At 35.5% G+C, this 21,798-nt stretch overlaps 2 protein-coding genes across 2 annotated transcripts in view; one reads left to right on the top strand and one right to left on the bottom strand.

Moving 5' to 3' along the window:
- The window catches only part of LOC101893337 (Major Facilitator Superfamily protein), a 113,617-nt gene that overhangs the window by 22,788 nt on the left and 69,031 nt on the right, over positions 1–21,798 (top strand). The window lies entirely within an intron of this gene.
- Positions 14,685–19,002, bottom strand: LOC101892998 (ester hydrolase C11orf54 homolog). The gene is made up of 6 exons (XM_005177037.4): positions 18,725–19,002; positions 16,926–17,024; positions 16,738–16,869; positions 15,401–15,712; positions 15,158–15,324; positions 14,685–15,034 (listed from the first exon to the last, which is right to left on the bottom strand). Exons 1-6 carry the CDS (start codon positions 18,810–18,812, stop codon positions 14,861–14,863), a joined length of 972 nt encoding a protein of 323 aa, XP_005177094.1. The 5' UTR covers positions 18,813–19,002; the 3' UTR covers positions 14,685–14,860.

Below are 21,798 nucleotides of genomic sequence, written 5' to 3' on the forward strand. Positions count from 1 at the left end.
GTGTCCTTCTTGGACCAAATCCGTTTCAGGACATTTGGAGTCAATATAGCGATGTCCATCCGTGTCTCCCTCTGGCTGACGGGTGTGTTGACGATAACTCTCGAAAAGACGATAACTCTCGAAAAGAGCATTCGATTTGGTCAAAACTTTGTACATCATTATATTATTCTCAAATTTTAAATGGGTTCGGGTTCAAAATCGGTCCACTCCTTCTGGTGACTCCACCACAAAAGGTCAAAACTCGATACATCACCATATTTGAACTAATAGAAAATCATGGTGAGAAGGTGATAGATATCGACCAACCCCTTCTGGTATATATATCAATTGATACGACCACAACGTATCTCATCGATATTACGGTTTTAGACCCTAGATCTCTGTAGAAGAAATCCGTTTCAGGACATTTAAAGTCTATCTAGAGATGCCGTCCGTCTAAACCAAACTTGCTACATCGTAATATTATTGTCCAACCTAGATCGAGTTCAAAGATGGGCAATATCGGTCCACTCCTTCTGGTACCTCCCTCCACAAAATGTCAACATTTTCGAAGAAAATAATTTACGGCACAGAAAGAGAAAGGATGATCCGATTTTGCTGACCTCACAAAGGTTCAATATTTTGAATATTTATAACTCTTATAAAAGTGTGATATAAGAATCCGATTGTCTTCAAATTACACACATCACAATATTTCTATTAACCCACGGTCAGGTGTGAAGAAGGAATATATCGGTCTACTCCTTCTGGTACCTCCACCACAAAAAGTGGAAATTTTCAAAAATATTTTTCACTACACAAAAAGAAAAAGAGAGATAATCCGATTTTGCTCCCACTTTCAAATCCTAATATATGCATCAGTGCTACGTCAGGTGCGAAAATGAACGACATCGGTGCACTGCAGCAAGTGCCTCCCCCACAAAGGGTTAAAAATTTCGGATAATTATAACTCTTATAAAATGTGGAAAAAACACTCCGATTTTCTCCATGATGTGTGTAATCATCATATAGGGTGAGATAAAAAAACAGCAACAAAGTCAAAGGTCATAATTTTTACATTCTTTTTCTAAATTTTATTGAATGAAAACAAACAAGTAAAAAACATTAAGTTCGGCCGGGCCAAACTTTTAATACCCTCCACCTTAGGGTAAAAGAAACATTAGAAGAAATGTGGCAAAAACCATAAAAATGCCGAATATCGGGAGGTACCGTTATATGGGGGCTATATCAAATCATGGACCCATACATGCAATGTTTCGCCACCGAAGCTGGAACCCATTATGACCCACAAATACCAATTTTTAGACAAATCCGTGAAAAAATGTGGTAAAAAAAAACTAAAATACCGAATATCGGGAGGTACTGTTATATGGGGGCTATACCACAACGTGGACCTATACATGCAATGTTTTGCCACACTCTCAGGGACCCGTTATGACCTACAAATACCAATTTTCAGACAAATACGTGAAAAAATGTGGCATAAATCATCAAAATACCGAATATCGGGAGGTACCTTTATATGGGGGCTATACCACAACGTGGACCTATACATGCAATGTTTTGCCACATGCTCAGGGACCCGTTATGACCTACAAATACCAATTTTCAGACAAATCCGTGAAAAAATGTGGCATAAATCATCAAAATATCGAATATCGGGAGGTACCGTTATATGGGGACTATATCAGAACGTGGACCGATATATCTCATTTTCAATACCAACCATCCTAGACACAATGCAAATAGCTCTGCTAAATTTTGGCGCTCTACGTCAAATAATGTGGGCTGTATCGTGATTTCAACAGACAGACAGACAGACAGACGGACAGACAGACAGACAGACAGACGGACATCGTTAAATCGACTTAGAATTTTATGCTGATCATGAATATATATACTTTATGGGGTCAAAGACGAATATTTAAGGATGTTGCAAACGGAATGACAAAGTTAATATACCCTCCTTTCCAAGGTGGAGGGTATAAAAATATCGGAAATAGCATCAAATTTTAGAATAAGTTTAAATTGGTTCGAATTGGTCACCTTTGCCAGGAATTATGGCCTTCAAACGACCAATGAAACCGTCACATGCTGCCCGAATACTGCTCTGCGGTATTTTGGCCCATTCCCGTCGAAGTGCTTGCTTGAGATGATGATCGACACTTTGGTATTTTTTAGTGCCAAACTTGCTTCCCAAAATACTCCAGACCCAATAGTCCAACGGATTGGTATCCGGAGAGATTTGGTGGCCATTGTGCGCTGAAAATGAAGTGAGGAACCTCATTTTGTAACCAATTTTTGGTTGGCGCGTCCAGAGTGCAATGATGCTGAGTTAGAATGCCAAAGGTCTGTTAGAATGCCCAAGGTCTGCCGCCAAATGAATGATTGCCTGCCCAAGGCTTTAATACACCCTCCAGAATAATTTCTCGATTGTATTCGCATTTTTTCTGATGCCACGGTCTATTTATACGAGCGAAGAACGACCATGGGCTGTTATGGCGGCCCATACCATCACCATGGCCGGCTTGGGACTTGTGTTCAGGTGGCCAACCGAAGGTGCACATTTTCAGCTGACCTCTTTGGCAAGTAAAGACGATAATTTTGTTTGTTTACAAACTGATGGACTGGACAACGAATGTTTTCTCATCGCAGACGGAGAAAACCAAATTAGGCAGTTCATCACTTTTCGCCCAGCGAAGCAACTCTTTAGCTCTTTTGAGTCTTTTTTTTTTCTTCTGTGGCGGTGCAAGTTCTTGCACTTGTTGGAATTTCAATGGCTTTACCCCAAGTTCATTTTTCAATATTTGCCGAATGGAATATTGCGATACGTTCAGCTCACGAGCCACTTTTTCGGCCTCTGCGACGCGGGTTTCGATCAAGTCGCTTCTTTAGTTTTCGCACCATTTCTGCTGATGTCGCGGTTTTCTTCCGTCCACTTCCTTGACGTCGGGCTACGCTACCAGTATCACAGTAACGAGCGATACTGGTACGAGACTCTAAAGATTTATTCACATTTAAAGCTCTAACGATAGCCACTTAGTGCTCTAACCAAATATAAAGAAGTCACCCTATCACGCTTGAACTCCATCACGAATAACTCTTCTTCTGGAAAATTCTCACCAAAATGCGTTTGTACGCTTGTAAACAATATAATGAGCTTTCACTGGAATAATGTTAACAGCTGTCGGACGTGTGGCTTGGATATGACAGCAATCTGAAGTTGATTGCAGTTTTTTCATTTCACCGTGTATATTCTTGATCAGCATAAAATTCTATGTAGATATCTGTGGAAATCACTCTAGCTTCCGAACGAAATAAAGTAGGTTGATTAAATTCTACTCAAATGTATATTATGTCTGCAGGCCTTTTGGTATTGAAAATGATCCACGATTTGGTATAGCCGCCATATTCGATATTTTGATGATTTTATCTACATTATTCAACGGAATTGTTTCAAATTTGGAATTTGAAGTTCGTAATGGATACTACAGCATATGACAGGAGATTGTCTGTGCAGGTCCAAGTCTACGTGTAGCCCTCATATAAGGGTACCTCCTGATATTCGGTATTTTGATGATTTTAGCGACATTATTCACCGGAATTGTTTCAAATGTGATAGTTGAAGTTCGTTATGAATACTACAGCCTATGACAGAAAATTGTCTGTGCAGGTCCACGTTTTGGTATCGTCCCCATTTAATGTTCTCTCTCGATATATTCGGTATTTTGATGATTTTAGCTACATTATTCAGCAATTTTTTCAAGTTTCGCATTTGAATATTGTAATGGCTGATGACAAATGTTACCTATGCAGGTCCACGTCGTCGTTTAGACCCTAATATGACGGCTACATTTTTAAGATTTTAACAGCATTTTTTAACGGATTTTTTTTTTTTTTTTTTTTGTGAAAATTGCCAAATTCGTTCCAAATGGTGGAGGGTATTCGAAGTTCGATCCGACCGAACAGCTTTTTTACTTGTTTAAAAATATTTTTTTTTTCAAAATATCTATAAAGGTGGATTTGTATTAAAATATATTTTTTCAAAAAAATTATATTTTATAAAAAAAAAACTATATTTGTTCAAAGCTATCGAAATCTCTTATGTTCGAAGTTTCAAGGTCATCAATGACCACAAATTAGCGTCTCTCCCCCAAACTGAAACCATTTAACAACAATCGCCAATATTTACCGCTACACATGAATTTCCGATGTTATTTTGCACAAAAACAACAGCAAAATGTCATTTGAAATTTCACACCTAAATAAAGCCACAGCCAACCGACCGTCCGACCACAAATTGTGCAAATGGCTGTCATTGCAAACAATAAACGTCGATTTAACTCCAAAGAAAACAAAGGCATTCTCTGTTAATTGGACCCACCTCCCACTCCCCCTTCCTCTTTGATGCCATAATTAATTGGCCAACATAAATGATTAACAATTTGGCAGAACAATTTGAAAACAGCGGCGGTATTGGGATTCAATGAAAACTCAATAAAGAAATTGAAAAATTTGGGAATTTGAAATTGGGAAGTCAATTGAAACAATTAACCCCGGCTGGTCATCACCAACACCCTCAATACTTACAAATACCAAACACCAATGTTTGGATGGTTGTTGGGATGAATGGATTTGCACACAAGGTGTCGTCTGTGTTATTGAGCGTTCAAGTTGGGGGGAGGGTTCGAGACCAGTAATACACAAACACTGGCACACTTCAGCTGGGGGCGAGGAAACAAGGGGTTGCATGGCAAAAACTAGGCCTTTTGTTTGCATTCGATTTGTGGCCAGCCAAGAGTGTCCTTTTGATCCTGCTGTTCTCAAACAATTAGCTGTTGTTTTTTTTTTTTTATTTTTACTCTTGTTTATTGGCATAAATGACATTGCTGACCCCAAGAGGCACCCTTTTTCACTCTCTCTCTCTCTCTCTCTCTCTCTCTCTCATTCACCACCCTTTTGGTCACCAACAAAGCCTGGACATAAACGATAAACATTCATGATTTTTGTCGCAGCCGACAATTTCCATCATTTTCTCTATTTCCATGGAAATAAAGAGAGCAACTTTTGTTACATTTTATCTTTTTCTTTGTTTTGTTTTATTGTTGTTGTGTGGTGGCTTGGTGACGTTTACATTGTTAATTGCAACAATAATTTATTTGAAATCACGCATTTTTATGGTCGTTTTTTTTTCTGGTGGAAAGGGAGATAGGGGGTGTTTGACTGGAATCGCTTCAAGTTGTAAATAATTGAAAACGGAAATTAATTGTTGAATGGTGAAAGTGATAAAAGAGAATAAAATTGAAGAAAGAAAGAAATAACATAAAATAAATCGCTTTTCGGTTTTTGTGGCTTTGGTTGGGAGGATAAGTGTTTTACGAAGAGACATTTTCAAAATCGTCTACAGCTGTTTTGGGTGAGATTTTTTAGAAATGTAAGCTGGTTTCTCGGCGAGAATATGTGGTTAATTAATTAAAGTTGAGGGTTTTAATTGAATCTAGCGATTTAGTGTAGAAAACTGAATCTACATATATAAAACATAGATTTTTTCTCAAAAATATTTTTAAATATTTTTTTCCAAAATATGTTTTTCTTATTTTTTCATATTTTTTCAAAATCAGTTGATTTTTTTAAAAAAAAATATGTGAAAATACTTTTTAAAAAATTTTATTTTTAAATATATTTTTTGAAGCACTTACGTGTATTTTCTAAAAACTATATATATATTTTTAAGTAAATTTCTTAATTTTTTTTAAGTAGCTTTCAATATGGCTATTTTAAAATTAAAAAATTTTCTAAGTAGCTTTTAACGTTAATTCAAAACAAGTAAAAAAACATTAAGTTCGGCCGGGCCGAACTTTTAATACCCTCCACCTTAGGGTAATGGAAACACTAGAACCAATTATGACCAACAAATACCAATTTTTAGACGTATTCGTGGGCAAAAATCATCAAAATACCGAATATCGGGAGGTACGGTTATATGGGGGATATACCAAATCATGGACCTATACATGCAATGTTTCGCCACACAAACTAGGACCCATTATGACCTACAAATACCAATTTTCAGACAAATCCATGAAAAAATACGGCAAAAATCATCGAAATACCGAATATCGGGAGGTACCGTTATATGGCGGCTATACCAAAACGTGGACCGATATATCTCATTTTCAATACCAACCATCCTAGACATAATACAAATTATTCTGCTAAATTTTGACGCTCTACGTCAAATAATGTGGGCTGTATCGTGATTTCAACAGACAGACGGACAGGCATACGGACATCGTTAAATCGTCTTAGAATTTTATGCTGATTATGAATATAGTATATACATTATGGGGTCCACGACGAATATTTAGGGATGTTACAAACGGAATGACAAAGTTAATATACCCTCCTTTCCAAGGTAGAGGGTATAGAAATATTTTAAAGAAGCTATTAATTTAGATTAAAACAAGCTTAAAAAAATATCAGTCGGATTGACCGACTGATGTTTACCCTCAGCCAATGGGCGTTTCGTTAAATATATTTTGAATTACGTCATGATTATTCAAAATTTTGACCATTTATGGAGGATGTACCAAAGGAGTGGACAGCAATTCTTCATTTAACTCCTGAAATAATATTTCAATGTGCCAGATTTGGGCTACTTATGTCGACTGCATCCTTCACTTTGTATGAGATATGTGATAATTGTGGGAAAATTTTGAAAATGTCCTTGATCTACAAGATACAGTGGAACAGAAGTATTCCATTTCATCTAAAACTGATAAAGAAATATTTGAATGTGCAAATTTAGGGAAAATCTGACATTTATTTCCATTTTTTTGCGAATAGTTTTTAATAAAAATTTTCGTTTTTTTCTGGAAGAGGTACCAGTAGAAGTGGTCCAATATAGTCCATTTTCGAATGGATTTCATAGAAATCTTAAATTGTGCCGAGTTTGTCCGTCCGACAGACGGACGGACATCCCTAGATCGACTCCAAATGTGCTAAAACAGTTTGGTGCAAAGAGACTTAGGGTCTTAATCCATTATTTCGATGAGGCACGTTTTGGACGTAACAAATGATATATACCCGTAGTTGTATGGCTGAAGGTATAAAAATATATTTTATTTTAATGTAGGTATCAACATATGTTGTTATACCCTCAGCCGTATGGCTTCAGAGTTATAACGTTTTAAGACCCTAGGTTTCTTTGGACCAAACCGTTTCCGAACATTTGAGGTGTTAGTCCGGGATTTTCTTTTTTTTTTCAATTTTTTTATATAAAACGCCATCTGTATGCCAGTCTTGAAACTAACCAAATTCTCATAAGACTACACATGCAAACTCAAACGCTCAAACGTAACCATAGCTCATTTTCTTATTAAATTACGACTCTGTTGAAACGAGTCTGTATACATCTGGAAGGGGGTTTCTGATTTGGTCCAAAATTGGTACATTGTAATATTATTATCAAACATACATCGAGCTCCGAGAAGGGCAATATCGGTCCACTCCATCTGGTACCTTCCTCACAAAAAGTCGAAATTTTCAAAAAAAAAAAACTTTTTTACTGCACAAAATTATACAGGATAATCCGATACTGCAAATTCTAATATTTGCATCAGTGCTAGGTCAGGTGCGAAAATGGACAATATCGGTCCACTCCAACAAGTACATCCTCACCAAAGGGTCAAAATTTTGAATAATTATAACTCATATAAAATAGGATGTGATGTCTTCAAATTACACACAATACTTTTATTAAAACAAAATCTGGCGTGAAGATTGAATATATCGGTCCACTCCTTCTGGTACCTTCCCGACAGGGTGCCAAATTTTAAATATCCATGAAGCTAATAAAACGCAAAATTGACACCCGATTAAATTTAGACTTGGGTCATAGCAATACTTCCATCAATACAAGATCTGTTATAAACATGGTAGAGATGGGACCATTCCTTGTGGTACATCCCTCACAAAGGGTCAAAGTTCGGAATAACCAAAACGATTATAAAATCCGAAATAAGCATCCGGCTCTTTTCATATTTCACACATCCCATTACTTCTGCTAACAAAAGATCTGTTGTGAAGATGGGACATATCGGTCCACTTTTTCTGGCACCTCCACAACAAAGGGTCAACATTTTGAATGTCCATGAAGCTCATTAAACGAGAAATTAACATCCGATTCTATTCAGACTTGGTACATCTCAATATTTTCATCTCTTATAAAGATTGCAGAGATTGAACAATTCCTTCTTGTACCTCCCCCCACAAAGGGTCAATATTTCAATTACCAAAACTATTATAAAATACGAAATACGCATCCGGTTCTCTTCATGTTTCACATATCCCATTATTTATACTAATACAAGATCTGCTATGAAGATGGGATATATTAGTCCACTCCTTCTGAACCTCTCCCACAAAGGGTCAACATTTTGCATATACATGAAGCTAATAAAACGCAAAATTAACATCCGATTCTTATCCAGACTTGGCACATCTCAATATTTCCATCAACACAAGATCTCTTATAAAGATAGCAAATATCGGACCATTTTTCTAGCACCTCCCCTACATAAGGCTCAAGCATCCAACTCTCTTTAAATTTCACACATACAAAAATTTTTTCTACCGCAAGCTATGTTGTGAAGATGATATATATCTGCCAACCCCCTTCTGGTACCTCACTCACAAAGGGTCACATTTTCAATTCTTTTCTCTTTCATAGCTTCCGAAATAAGCCAGCGATTATTTACAACTTCCTATTTACAAATATTTCTCACAACTAGAAACTTGAGATGAATATGAAATTTATGATTTCGCATAAAATTGGATATAAATGTTCGATTTTCTTGTAATTTTGCCCATACCATTATTTTGACCTGTATTAGATGAGGTATGGAAATGGAATATCTCGGTCGACTATATCTGGTACCTCACGCATATTTAAAAAAAAAAATTTCTAAAAATTACGCATATCTCATATAAAGTGAAGGAAGTAGTGGATATAGTCCAATCCCGGCACGTCGCAATATTTATATCATATTTATTTAGGTCCGATACGAAATGGACAATATTGGCACATTCCTTCGGAACCTACTCCATTGGTCCATTCCTTCGGACGCTAAGCCGATCTCGATAAAATTTGGCATAGATATTTCTGAGCTGTATTTGATATTTGTCCCTGGATATCTTTGTTACGGAGTGCATATTACGGCTGTGGGGAACAAATATAACAAATCGGATGAACAATATATATGAGAGTTATAGCTATATCTAAACCGATCTTCATGAAATTTGACGTACTAGCTTCTTGACTAAATTCGGTCGTAAGTGCTAAATTCCATCCCATTTGGACAAATATTAGACGTTTGGTGCACAATAAAAGGCAGATCGGACGAAGTTATATATGTGAGCTATATCCAAATCTGTCCCGATCTCGATAAAATTTAGCAAAGTTATTTTTGAGCAGTATTTGATATATTTCCCCAAATATTGTTGTTGCAGAGTGCATATTACGGCGGCGGTGGACAAAAATAACAAATCGGATGAACAATATATATGGGAGCTATAGCTATATCTGAACCGATTTCGATCAAATTCGGCATACTTTTTTTCATGCCTACTTTGGGTGCATACAATTCAGGCTGATATTACACGTTTGGTGCACAATAAAAGGCAAATCGGACGAAGATATATATGGGAGCTATAACTAAATTTTGACCGATTATCTCCAATTTCAACAAGGTTCGTGGGTCGAACAAATGATCTGTGCAAAATTTCAACTGGATCGGGCAATAAATGCGACCTGTACTTTGTTTACAAAAATACATGGACAGACGGACAGACAGACGGACATGCATAAATCGACTCAAAATGTGATTCTATGCTGATCACCAAAAGGAACTATGGGTCTATCTTGTTTCCTTCTCCATGTTACAAACAAATGCACAAAGACATAATACCCTTACCACAATGTGGTGTAGGGTATAAAAATACCGAATATTGGGACATGCGGACTTAGGCGCACCTACCCTATACAGAAAAAAAAATGAAAATATTTGAGAAAACATAATTTGAGCCCAAGCTAATATCATTAAAGCCTACTATGATATAATTATTTGATATGAGTATAGTTTGCCTAAGTGTAATGATGATGACTTTAGCAAAACTCGCTAGAAATGCAAAAAACTCAATAACAAAGTACCTAGTTATGCGAAAATAAAATTAATCTTTAATTTGTTTAAAAAAAACAAAAAAATACTATGAATCCATGCCAAGAATGCTATGAAAATTCCAATCCACATCGTAATCCAATAAATAATTTATTTACATAAATCGAATTACCGATTATCATTTTGTTGGCAAACGCTGCTGAAAATTCATCTCCATCGTCATGATATCTTTTTTTTTCTGCTGTTTGGCATTATTATTGTTGTTGTTTTTCTGTCGGTTTCGAAACTTAATATGGCAAATTATTATGTTTTAAGTATATTTGGAAAAGAAATGAATTTATACAGCCATCACACAGACACACTGACACACACACACACATCCATTCATAAGCGTATATAATAAAGCTAACGTCGTCGCTGCCGCCAACATTATTTTCTGTTATACATAAATGATTGCTGATAAATGTTTGAGAGGAAGAATGGCTGAGCACCAACACGGCCCTGGAAACATTTATGGGGAACAGCAACAACAACAACAGTATCGACAAATTCAACTAAAACGATGCAATTATTATGCTTTTCACGATGTGCTGGTCTGCCATGGTAAAATGAATGAATGAATGGATGACTTGTCGGGAGAGAGAAAAAAAAAACAAATAAACACACCAGAGACAACAAAACTGGCTCTGAAAAAAAATGGAGTCGATGATAAACACAACAACAATATCTCAATGGGCAACTCCCCAAGAAGAGAGATAGAGAGAGAGAGAAACAACAATGTATTCCCCATTAATAAAATAAAAAAAAACTCTAACTGAACTGTAAAAGGGGCTTCGTTGAATGTGTGTGAGAGAGAGAGAGTAAGAAATGTGACGCATGAATATTTGAGCTAAGAGAAAATTTGAAATAACGCAATAAGAGAATGCATCGAAAGAGAACACAAATGCTGGCAAAAAAATTAGATATTGTCAGAGATGGAAATTAATTGTACAAATATCGCACAGATTGGTGATATTAAAAAAAAACAGAGCTTAATTAAAAAAATACAATTCGTGTCTTTGAATAACACAAAATTCGAAGCTGATTTATGCATATTCATAAATCCGTTTGACCATGTATTTTCGTAAGCAATATACAAGTGGCAATTATTATACCCTCATCCATATGGCTAGAGAGGGTATATATCATTTGATACGGCGAAAACGTGCCTCATCGAAATAACGATTTTAGACCCTAGGTCTCTTTGGACCAAATCCGTTTCAGGACATTTGGAGTCGATCCAGCAATGTCCGTCTGTCCGTCCGGCAGTCTATCTGTTTTGTGGGCACGATAACTCTCGAAGGGAACATCCAATTTGTTCCAAACTTGGTACATCGTAATATTATTATCAAACTTAGATCTAGTTCGAAGATGGGCAATATCGGTCCACTCCTTCTGGTAACACGCCCAAAAAAGGTCAAAATTTCCAAAAAATATATTTCACTGCACAGAAAGAGAAAGGATTAACCGATTTTGCTCCAACTATGAAAATCCCAATATTTCCATCAGTGCTAGGTAAGGTGCGAAAATGGACAATATCGATCCACTCTATCAAATACCTCCCCCACAAAGGGCCAATATTTTGAACAATTATAACTCTCATAAAATGTGATGTAAGAGTCCGATTGGCTTCAAATTACACACTTGCCAATATTTTTATTAAGCCAAGACTTGGTACGAAGATAGGATATATCGGCCCACTCATTCTGGTACCTCCCCCTCAAAGAGTCAAATTTGTGAATACCCGTTTGAAGATGGGCAATATCGGTCCACTCCTTCTGGTAACACACCCAAAAAGGTCAAAATTTCCAAAAAATATATTTCACTGCACAGAAAGAGAAAGGATTAACCGATTTTGCTCCAACTTTGAAAATCCCAATATTTCCATCAGTGCTAGGTAAGGTGCGAAAATGGACAATATCGATCCACTCTATCAAATACCTCCCCCACAAAGGGCCAATATTTTGAACAATTATAACTCTCATAAAATGTGATGTAAGAGTTCGATTGGCTTCAAATTACACACTTGCCAATATTTTTATTAAGCCAAGACTTGGTACAAAGATAGGATATATCGGCCCACTCATTCTGGTACCTCCCCCTCAAAGAGTCAAATTTGTGAATACCCATGAAGCTCATAAAACGCGAAAATTACAATCGATTCCATTCAGGTTTGGCACATCTCAATAATTCCACCAATACAAGATCTGTTATAAAGATGGTGGAGATCTGGCCATTCTTTCTGGTACCTCCTCCTTAAAGGGTCAATGTTTTGAATAACCAAAACGATTATAAAATCCGAAATATGCATCCGGTTATCTTCATATTTCAAACATCGCATTATTTCTGCTAACACAAGATCTGATGTGAATATGAGATATATCGGTCTGCTCCTTCTGGTACCTCCTCCACAAAGGGCCAAAATTTTGAATATTCATGAAGATCATAAAACGCGAAATTAACCTCCGATTCCACTCAGACTTGATACATTTCAATATTTCCATTTTAACAAGAACTGTTAAAAAGATGGTAGAGATCGGTTCATGCCTTCTGGTTACTCCCCCACAAAGGGTCAAAGTTTTGAATGATAAAAACGATTATAAAATCCGAAATATGCATCCGGTTATCTTCACATTTCATACATCGCATTATTTCTACTAACACAAGATCTGATGTAAATATGAGATAAATCGGTCCACTCCTTCTGGTACCTCTTTCATAAAGGACCAACATTTTGAATATTCATAAAGATCATAAAACACGAAATTAACCTCCGATGTTATTCAGACTTGGTGCATTTCAATAACATTAACAACAACATTTCAAATCATTAGCAAAATACCGAGTATCGATGGGTATCGGTATATGTGCGCAATAGAAAAACGTAGACCTAAATTTTAATGTCCTGGCGACGGAGATAGAACCCAATATGAGCTACAAATATCAATTTTTAAAAAATCCGTGGAAAAAAATGTTGCAAAAATCATCAAAAGTACTGAATATATGGAGGTAGCATTATGTGATGGCTATACACAAACGTGGACCTATACATACTATGTTCCACCACAGGAGCTAGAATCCATTACGGACTATAAATAACAATTTTTGGACAAATCCGTGAAAAATTGTGGCAAAAATACCAATTCTTGGACAAATCCGTGAAAAAATGTGGCAAAAATCATCAAAATACCGAATATCTGGAGGTACCGTTATATGGGGGCTTTCCCAAAACTTGTGCATACAATGTATGCATACAATTTTTCGCCACCGGAGCTAGAACCCATTATGACCTACAAATATAAAATTTTGTACAAATCCATGAAAAAATAAGGCGAAAATCGTTAAAATACCGAATATCAGGAGGTACCGTTATACGGCGGCTATACAAAAACGTGGTCCGATGTATCTGATTTCCAATATCAACCATCCTAGACACAATACAAATTCTCCTGCCAAATTTTTAAGCTCTACGTCAAGTAATGTGGGCTGTATCGTGGTTTCAACAGACAGACGGGCAGACAGACAGACGGACATTCTTATATCGAATTTTATGCTGATTATGAATGTATATACTTTATGTTACAAACGGATCGACAAAGTTAATATACCTTCCTTTTCAAGATGGAGGGTATAAAAATATGAAATTGAATACGTATCTAAAAAAAAGTCATTTATTACTTATAAAGCCCAAAAGCACATATAACATGTGTGTTTAGCCTTCAATGTGTAACATCCATCTCTGATAAATCGCAATATCCGTTATAAACATGGTATAAAGAGAACAGATAGCCAAAGAGAATAAGAATTTACCCCAAATAGAATGAGCAAACCATATTCTGATAAGAGAAAACGCAAATTCTGATTGGTTGGACTCGCTGCCACAAAAATTATCTTTCTCTCAACTGAGAAAACGGAAAATGAGACAAAATATATTAATTTCTCCTTGGCATACATTGGGATATATTAAGCAGGCCACACCCCCAATCGTAAATGGAAATAATTGAGATTTGATATCCGAAATAAACACACCCATTCTCATATTTTTCTTAAGCAATGGCCTCATTATTTGTTTTTCTTGCCTCATGGCTGTTTTTGTTTATGTTGCAGCATGAAGTTTAATATCCAAGCCATGGGGAATGAGGGAGTAGCAGCAGCAGCGGCCATGGCAGCAGAGTAGATGAACGAACACTTATTATACATAACATCAAATAATATGGATTTAATGGGATAAACGACGTTGGCCATAAAAACCCCCCAAAACAGCAGCAACAACAACAACAGCAGCAGAAGTAGTAGCAAAAACAACAATCGAATATTCAGCTCTGCGGCCTCATTTAATAAATGGTATAGTTATTATCTTGCATTAAAAGCAGTTTATAACAATCACATAAACATAGCAAAAATAGAGCAGACCAGCAGCAGAGTAGCTCCACTCCTCCATTTTGGGAATATAAAAAAATATGCTGATACTCTATGTCATAAAAATAAAATTTATTACTTGTAACAAAATGTATGTAGGTATATATATACAAAAGAGAAACCAGGAGATGTAGTGGCGGAGCAATCAAATTAAGTCATTAAAACCATCACCAACATCCTTCTGCTCCGTTATTACACCCCCCCCCCCCCCAAACCAGAGCGTGTTAATCTCTACCGAATTTATGTGTCTCCTTGGGTTTATCCACTCGCACCACACGCTCAGCCACATTCAGGTAAGCCTCATATTCCACAATCTCAGGTGTGGTGTCGTAATGATAGTGGCCACCCCAGTTTGAGTTGGAAAAGGAATGGAAATGCTGCAAACGTAAATCCAGATCCTATAATAAAATAAAAAAAGACGTAGCAATATTAAGATAGACCATATTAATCTCCTGCTGCCGTGAAACAGTCAGCCAGCCAGTTAGCCACTAAATCAATTGGTGGACTGGCGTACAGCTTACATTTTCATGAGTTATCAGTGTGCCCAGGGCAGTTAATGTTGCTGGCATCTCATAGAACTTCAGCCATTGATTAAGCTCATGTTCGTCGACAATGGGCGTCCTACTGAAATCTCTCATGACGTGCTGATGCGCCTTGCCTTGATTAATTTTAAACATGCCACCCATTCCTAGACAAAGAGAAAAGAAGGAATAAAGGTAATGAAAAAAAAAAAGATAAAAAGAAAATCAGTTGTTGCTACTTACCCACACATTTATCCTGGTACTTTTCCAAGAGACCTTGGCGTATACATTCAATGAAATTCAAATGACCGGTACGTTTTTTACAGCTAATCTTCAAAACCTGACCCGGCTCACCGCGACAAACAAACAAATTCAGCAGAAGAGCACAGCGGGGTTCCGTATCCGGAATGGCTTCCAAAACACAGCTCTCCTCCAAACCTGAGACTTTTGCTGTATAGCTACCGTTTTTGAGTTGGCCTTCCGCTGAAATACTCATGTTGTAGATACCCTCGCAATTGGAGTTGCGCAAGGGATAGGGACCGGCGCCGGCACCAACTGTAAAATGGAAAAGATATCGAGGTTTAGAATTTATTAACAGGATCCTTAAAAGCCTTTTAGGTGCCAAAGAAGTCTTAAAGGTCTTGAAGGTCTATCAAAGAGTTTTTTTTAGCTATAAAAGGCATCCTAATGGTATTCTATCTCTTTATATCCCTTTCTATCTCTAGGAGACGACTTACAAATTTTGAACTTCTAGAAAACCTCTAAATAATTGTTCTAGGTGTCGAATATATCTTAAATATCTGCTATTTCTAATAGATATTTTGAATGACTTGTAGCCACGGAAAACTCTTAAAATTCTTCAATCCATAGGAGGACTTTCAATGATTTTCTTTTTCTATGAGACCTCTTGGGTGTATTTCTTCGGAAAATACCTTCGAATATTTTAGATAAGCTTCCACTTCACGAGTCCATTTTAATTCCTGCTGAAAAAGACGGAATATCCCTTCAATTTTTTTTTATAAATTGGGGGTGAAGCCATTAGTAATCCAAAAAATCATTCCTATAGAAAATGTTATTCGGATAATATATTCCTATAGAAAATGTTATTCGGATAATATTTTCCTATAGAAAAGGGTATCCGGATAATGTTTTCCAATAGAAAATGTTATCCGAGCAATGTTTTCGTATAGAAAATGTTATCCTATGGAAAATGTTGTCCGGATAATGCTTTCCTATAGAAAATGTTAGCCGGATAATGTTTTTGTACCGAAAAGTACTTCTTCCATAGAAGCCTTTAAAAAACAAACATGGAAAACATTTAAGATGTATATTATCTATAGACCTCTTCTAGGTATTATATCTGTAGGAGATGACCTTCGAAGTCCTTAATGGATTCTCTCAGGAGCCCTTAAAGAATTTCTATCCCAAGAATTACTCTTAAAGGATGTCGTTCACATAAACAACCATCTAGCCTATTTCATAGCAACCCTCCTATGAACCTTTCAAAACACTTCTACCGCTGAGAACCATCCAAAAGTATTTCTATTTATCGAAGAGATATTTACAAGGAACATACATACCAGCCAAAATTTTGCCACCACCCATAGTTTTCTGGCAGATTTCCTTAACGTTGTATAGCTTTTCGCGTTGCACCAACGGCAGCAGATAAGGTGGGCCACCCAGCTCCAGAAGAGTGGGAGAACCACCCAAACCTGGAAAAAGTAAAATATTAATAGAACGGAGATACGAAATACTTATTTTAACTTACCCGAATCCATTAGCCCATATTCCGGCGTCTTTAAATCGGGACAGTCGGTAATCTCTACGGTCACATTTTCAAAATTTTTAACTAGTGCTGACTGTATAACTGTTTGGATGCAAAATAGAGGGATTAACATTAATTGGCCACAGGTCATAGTTAAAGGTTTGACGGACATTTGTATGGCAAAAAGCTTTAGCCGGGGATGGAAAACTTTCAGTACAGGAATGATCATTTCAAATATCCGGATAACTTTTTCCCATAGAAAATGATGTTTTCCTATAAAAAATATTATCCGGACACTGTTTTCCTATAGAAAGTGTTATCCGGATAATGCTTCCATATAGAAAATATTATCCGGATAATGTTTTCCTATAGAAAATGTTATCCGGATAAGTTTTTCCCATAGAAAATGATGTTTTCCTATAGAATATATTATGCGGATAATGTTTTTCTATAAAAAATATTATCTGGACAATGTTTTCCTATAGAAAATGTTATCCGGAAAATGCTTTCATATAGAAAATATTATCCGGATAATGTTTTCCAACAGAAAATGTTATCCGGATAATGTTTTCCAACAGAAAATGTTATCCGGATAATGTTTTCCAACAGAAAATGTTATCCGGATAATGTTTAGCTATAGAAAATATTATCCGGATAATGTGTAGCTATAGAAAATGTTATCCGCATATTTTTTCCCATAGAAAATGTTATCCGGACAATTTTTTCGTATAGAAAATGTTATCCGGATAATGTTTTCGTATAGAAAATGTTATCCGGATAATGTTTTCGTATAGAAAATGTTATCCGGATAATGTTTTCGTATAGAAAATGTTATCCGGATAATGTTTTCGTATAGAAAATGTTATCCGGATAATGTTTTCGTATAGAAAATGTTATCCGGATAATGTTTTCGTATAGAAAATATTATCCGGATAATGTTTTCGTATAGAAAATTATATTCGGATAAAGTTTTCCTATTTAAAATTTTATCTGGATAACGTTTTCCTATAGAGAATTTTATCCGGACAATGTTTTCCTAAGAAAATGTTATCCGGATAATGTTTAGCTATAGAAAAAGTTATACGCATAGTTTTTTTCCACAGAAAATTTTATCCGGATAATTTTTCCCCATAGAAAATGTTATCCGGATAATCTTCCTTATAGAAAATCTTATCCGTATAATGTTATTGCATAGAAAAATGTTATCCGGATAATGTTTTCGTATCGAAGATGTTATCCGGATAATGTTGTCCGTACAATTTTTCTCATAGAAAATGTTATCCGGATAATGTTATCGTATCGAAAATGGTATCGGGATAATATTATCGTATAGAAAATGTTACGCGGGTAATATTTTGCTATAGAAAATGTTATCCGGATCATTTTTTCTATAGAAAATAGAATGTATTATCGGATTTCCTATGGAAAACAATGTCTGCATAATGTTTCCTGTAGAAAAATGTGTATAGAAAATGTAAACATTCTATCCGATTAATATTTTCTATTAAATATTTTAGCATTAAGTTCTGTTCTGTTTTGAAATATTAGTTTTCCATCCCCGGCTGTTATCAATACATTTTTCTCTTTCTCGTTATCTACCTTATAAATGTTATATTCTGAAAGTTCTAACAAATTACAGGTGAGTACAAAAGAGAGAGCTTTTATCTGCCGTTGCAGATACAAATAGAGAACATATGTATTGTTGTTTTTGCTTTTTCGTATAGATACAAATCATAAACAAAAAACATGTGTTTTATCTGAATTCGAGATAAAAACAATTCACGCACGAACACACAACTAACCTTCTTTAAGTTCTGCCAAGGAAGGCCGATACAATTGTTTCTCCTCGTACAGCAATTCACTGGTATTCAAAGCACTTAAAGTTGCCATTTGTTTTTAATAGAAATATACACCTGGCCTTAAACTTGTTGTATTCTGAAATTAGATTTCAAAGCACTTGTGGATTAGAAAACTCTGTACCTTAGCGGACGACTGAATGTTAAAGACTGACGTCCAAGACGGAATACTTGTTTTCAGCTCACAGCAAAAGCGACTGGCTGACTGAATGTGAGAGTAGCCGCTGTTCCAAGACAACACACACACACCACAACAGCAACAGTAGGTTGTGATCATTACGACAACGCAATCGGTAAGATATACCCTCCTCTGGATTTACCCGCTGCCCCTAAATATTTACAAGTTCTATGGTGGTTCTTTTGAGTAACAGGGCTAACCACCACACCACGTCAGTTGGAGGGTACTGCTGCAGTTGTTGTTGTTGTTACTGCTTCTCGTTCTATGGATTGTTTTGTTTATTTACATAGCTGCTGCCGCGCGTTATCTTTGCACTTCATCATACAGGGTGCGCGGTTTTCAAATCAGCGATAAGATGACTTGGTTTTATTGAAGTGCGAGCGACCGACACTTAATTAGATAAAGGTAGAACCAACCATGTCCCAAATTTGTAGTGAGGAAGCAGCGACCACAATAAAAAAGCACTAATTGTCTTGATTATTCAACACTTATTTGTCTTGCGGAATGATTTATTCAAATGTTTTTTTGCTTCCAACAATTAATTACACTGGATTACAGAAAAAGTTTACGTGTTATACAGTTAGCCGAATCAAATGTTCCCGTAGAAAATGGTTATACGGGAAAACAGGATCCGGATAGTATCCAGATTATATTTTCTATAGAAAAATGTTATTCGGATAATATTTTATATCAAAAAACTTTAAACTTTTCTTTTGAAAAACATCATCCTGATATTGTTTTCTATAGGAAAACATTATCCGGAACATTGTTTCTACAGAAAATTTTTATCCGGAAAATATTTTCTATAGAAAAACATAATCCGGAAAATATTTTCTGTAGAAAAACATTATCCGAATAACATTTTCTATAGAAAAACATTGCCCGGAAAATATTTTCTATAGAAAAACATTATCCGGATAACATTTTCCATAGAAAAATATTATCCGGATAACATTTTCTATAGGAAAGCACTATCCGGATAATATTTTCTGTAAAAAACATTACCCGGATAATATTTTCTATTGGAAAAAATTACCCGGATAACATTTTCTATAGAAAAACATTATCCGGATAATATTTTATATAGAAAACATTATCCGGATAATATTTTCTATATAAAAACATTATCCGGATAATATTTTCTATATAAAAACACTATATGGATAATTATTTCTTTAGAAAAACATTATCTGGATAATATTTTCTATAGAAAACATTATCCGTATGATATTTTATTGGAAAACATTATCCAAATAACATTTTTTTGGGAATTTTCAAAAAATAATATCCGTTAAAAATTCTGTTAAAATCTTAAAAATACCGCATTTAGCCCTTATATGGGTACCTGCACAATTTTCTGTCTTCTGGAAACAATTCCGATGAATAATGTCGCTAAAATAATCAAAATACCGTATATCGTTATATGAGGGCTGTACGAAGACGTGATCTACCACACGAAATTTTTTGTCATAGGCTGTAGTATCCATTACGAACTTTAAATACGCAATTTGAAATAATTCCGGTAATAATGTCGCTAAAATCATCAAAATACCGAATATTGGGAGGTACCGTTATATGGGGGCTATACGAAAACGTGGATCGACATGGCCCATATACGAAACTACTGGTAAACTTTGCATGTATGCAACATTGTAGCCTTCTATCTCAATTCGTTCGAAATATAGCGTTACTACAATAGACAGACAGACGGACAAGCATCGCTAGATCGTCTTAGGATTTTACGCTGATCCAGAATATATGTACTTTTTAGGGTCTCTTATGAACATTGCGAGGAGTTACAAAAAGTAATGACGAAACTAATATAACCTCCATAGAACGGTGGAGGGTATAAAAATTATACGGATAATATTTTCTGTTATATAATCCAGATAAACATTTAGCATAAATCATTTCCTATGTCTCAATTTATTTCTATATAAATTGTTTTGTAGACTGTTGTATTTAATATAAGATTGATAAGAATTTTCCATCCACAAACAAAATATATTCAAAACTATTTGCAAATTTTTTTGCGGCCCGAATGTTAGTTTCAACGATGATAAGATTAAAGATCAGTTCACACCTAATCGTCTTCATAGATTTGAGGGGGCGAAAGTGTTATCAGTTGCAAGTTCAACAAACCTAACAAATGTAGAAGTTCCTTTTCAAAAACTCCTCAGTTTTTCTAATTCCAAGATGGGATTACAAAAGTCTTCTAAAGAACTTTACGGAAGCAAATTTTGGCAATAAAATTTACAATTTGGACGCCTCAAAATCATTCTGAGGCTATTTTCAAAATAAAAATTGGTAAAAAATTAGGAAGTTATGTGTAGGCAGGCCAAATAAGTGACAGCATTTCTATATAGAGCATCGCATGGTAGAATTACAAGGTAACCCTTTCAGGCCAGCTGGTATCAATTTGATATGTCAAAAAATTGTTGTAATTTGAATTCGCCTTCATTTACACATAAGAAAATTGTTGCATGATTTCAAACTTTAACAATGCTATTGATAGAAAATCGAGATTTTACGTTTTTATAGAGTATGAGGGAAAAAGTGTATATTCAACATATGGTAGGCATAGGTAATATGGAGATCTAAAATTCGTGGATATTTGAAATAAGTGAAACAGGGAATCAATTTCATTTAGGAAATAAACCGATACATGGAATTTCATCATCTTATTTGTACGGATTTTCAACTATGTTATACACTATAGGGCTTCAACAGTGAAAGGTGAATGATTCCAAAGCATATTGGATTGGTTTGGGGAACAAAATATTGGCAATTTTTGGGGTGTGATTAAATATTGAGATAATTTTTTTATTTCAAATTGTTCGAA

Source organism: Musca domestica, unplaced genomic scaffold, assembly GCF_030504385.1.
Source record: "Musca domestica strain aabys unplaced genomic scaffold, Musca_domestica.polishedcontigs.V.1.1 8, whole genome shotgun sequence".
Lineage (NCBI taxonomy): Eukaryota > Metazoa > Arthropoda > Insecta > Diptera > Muscidae > Musca > Musca domestica.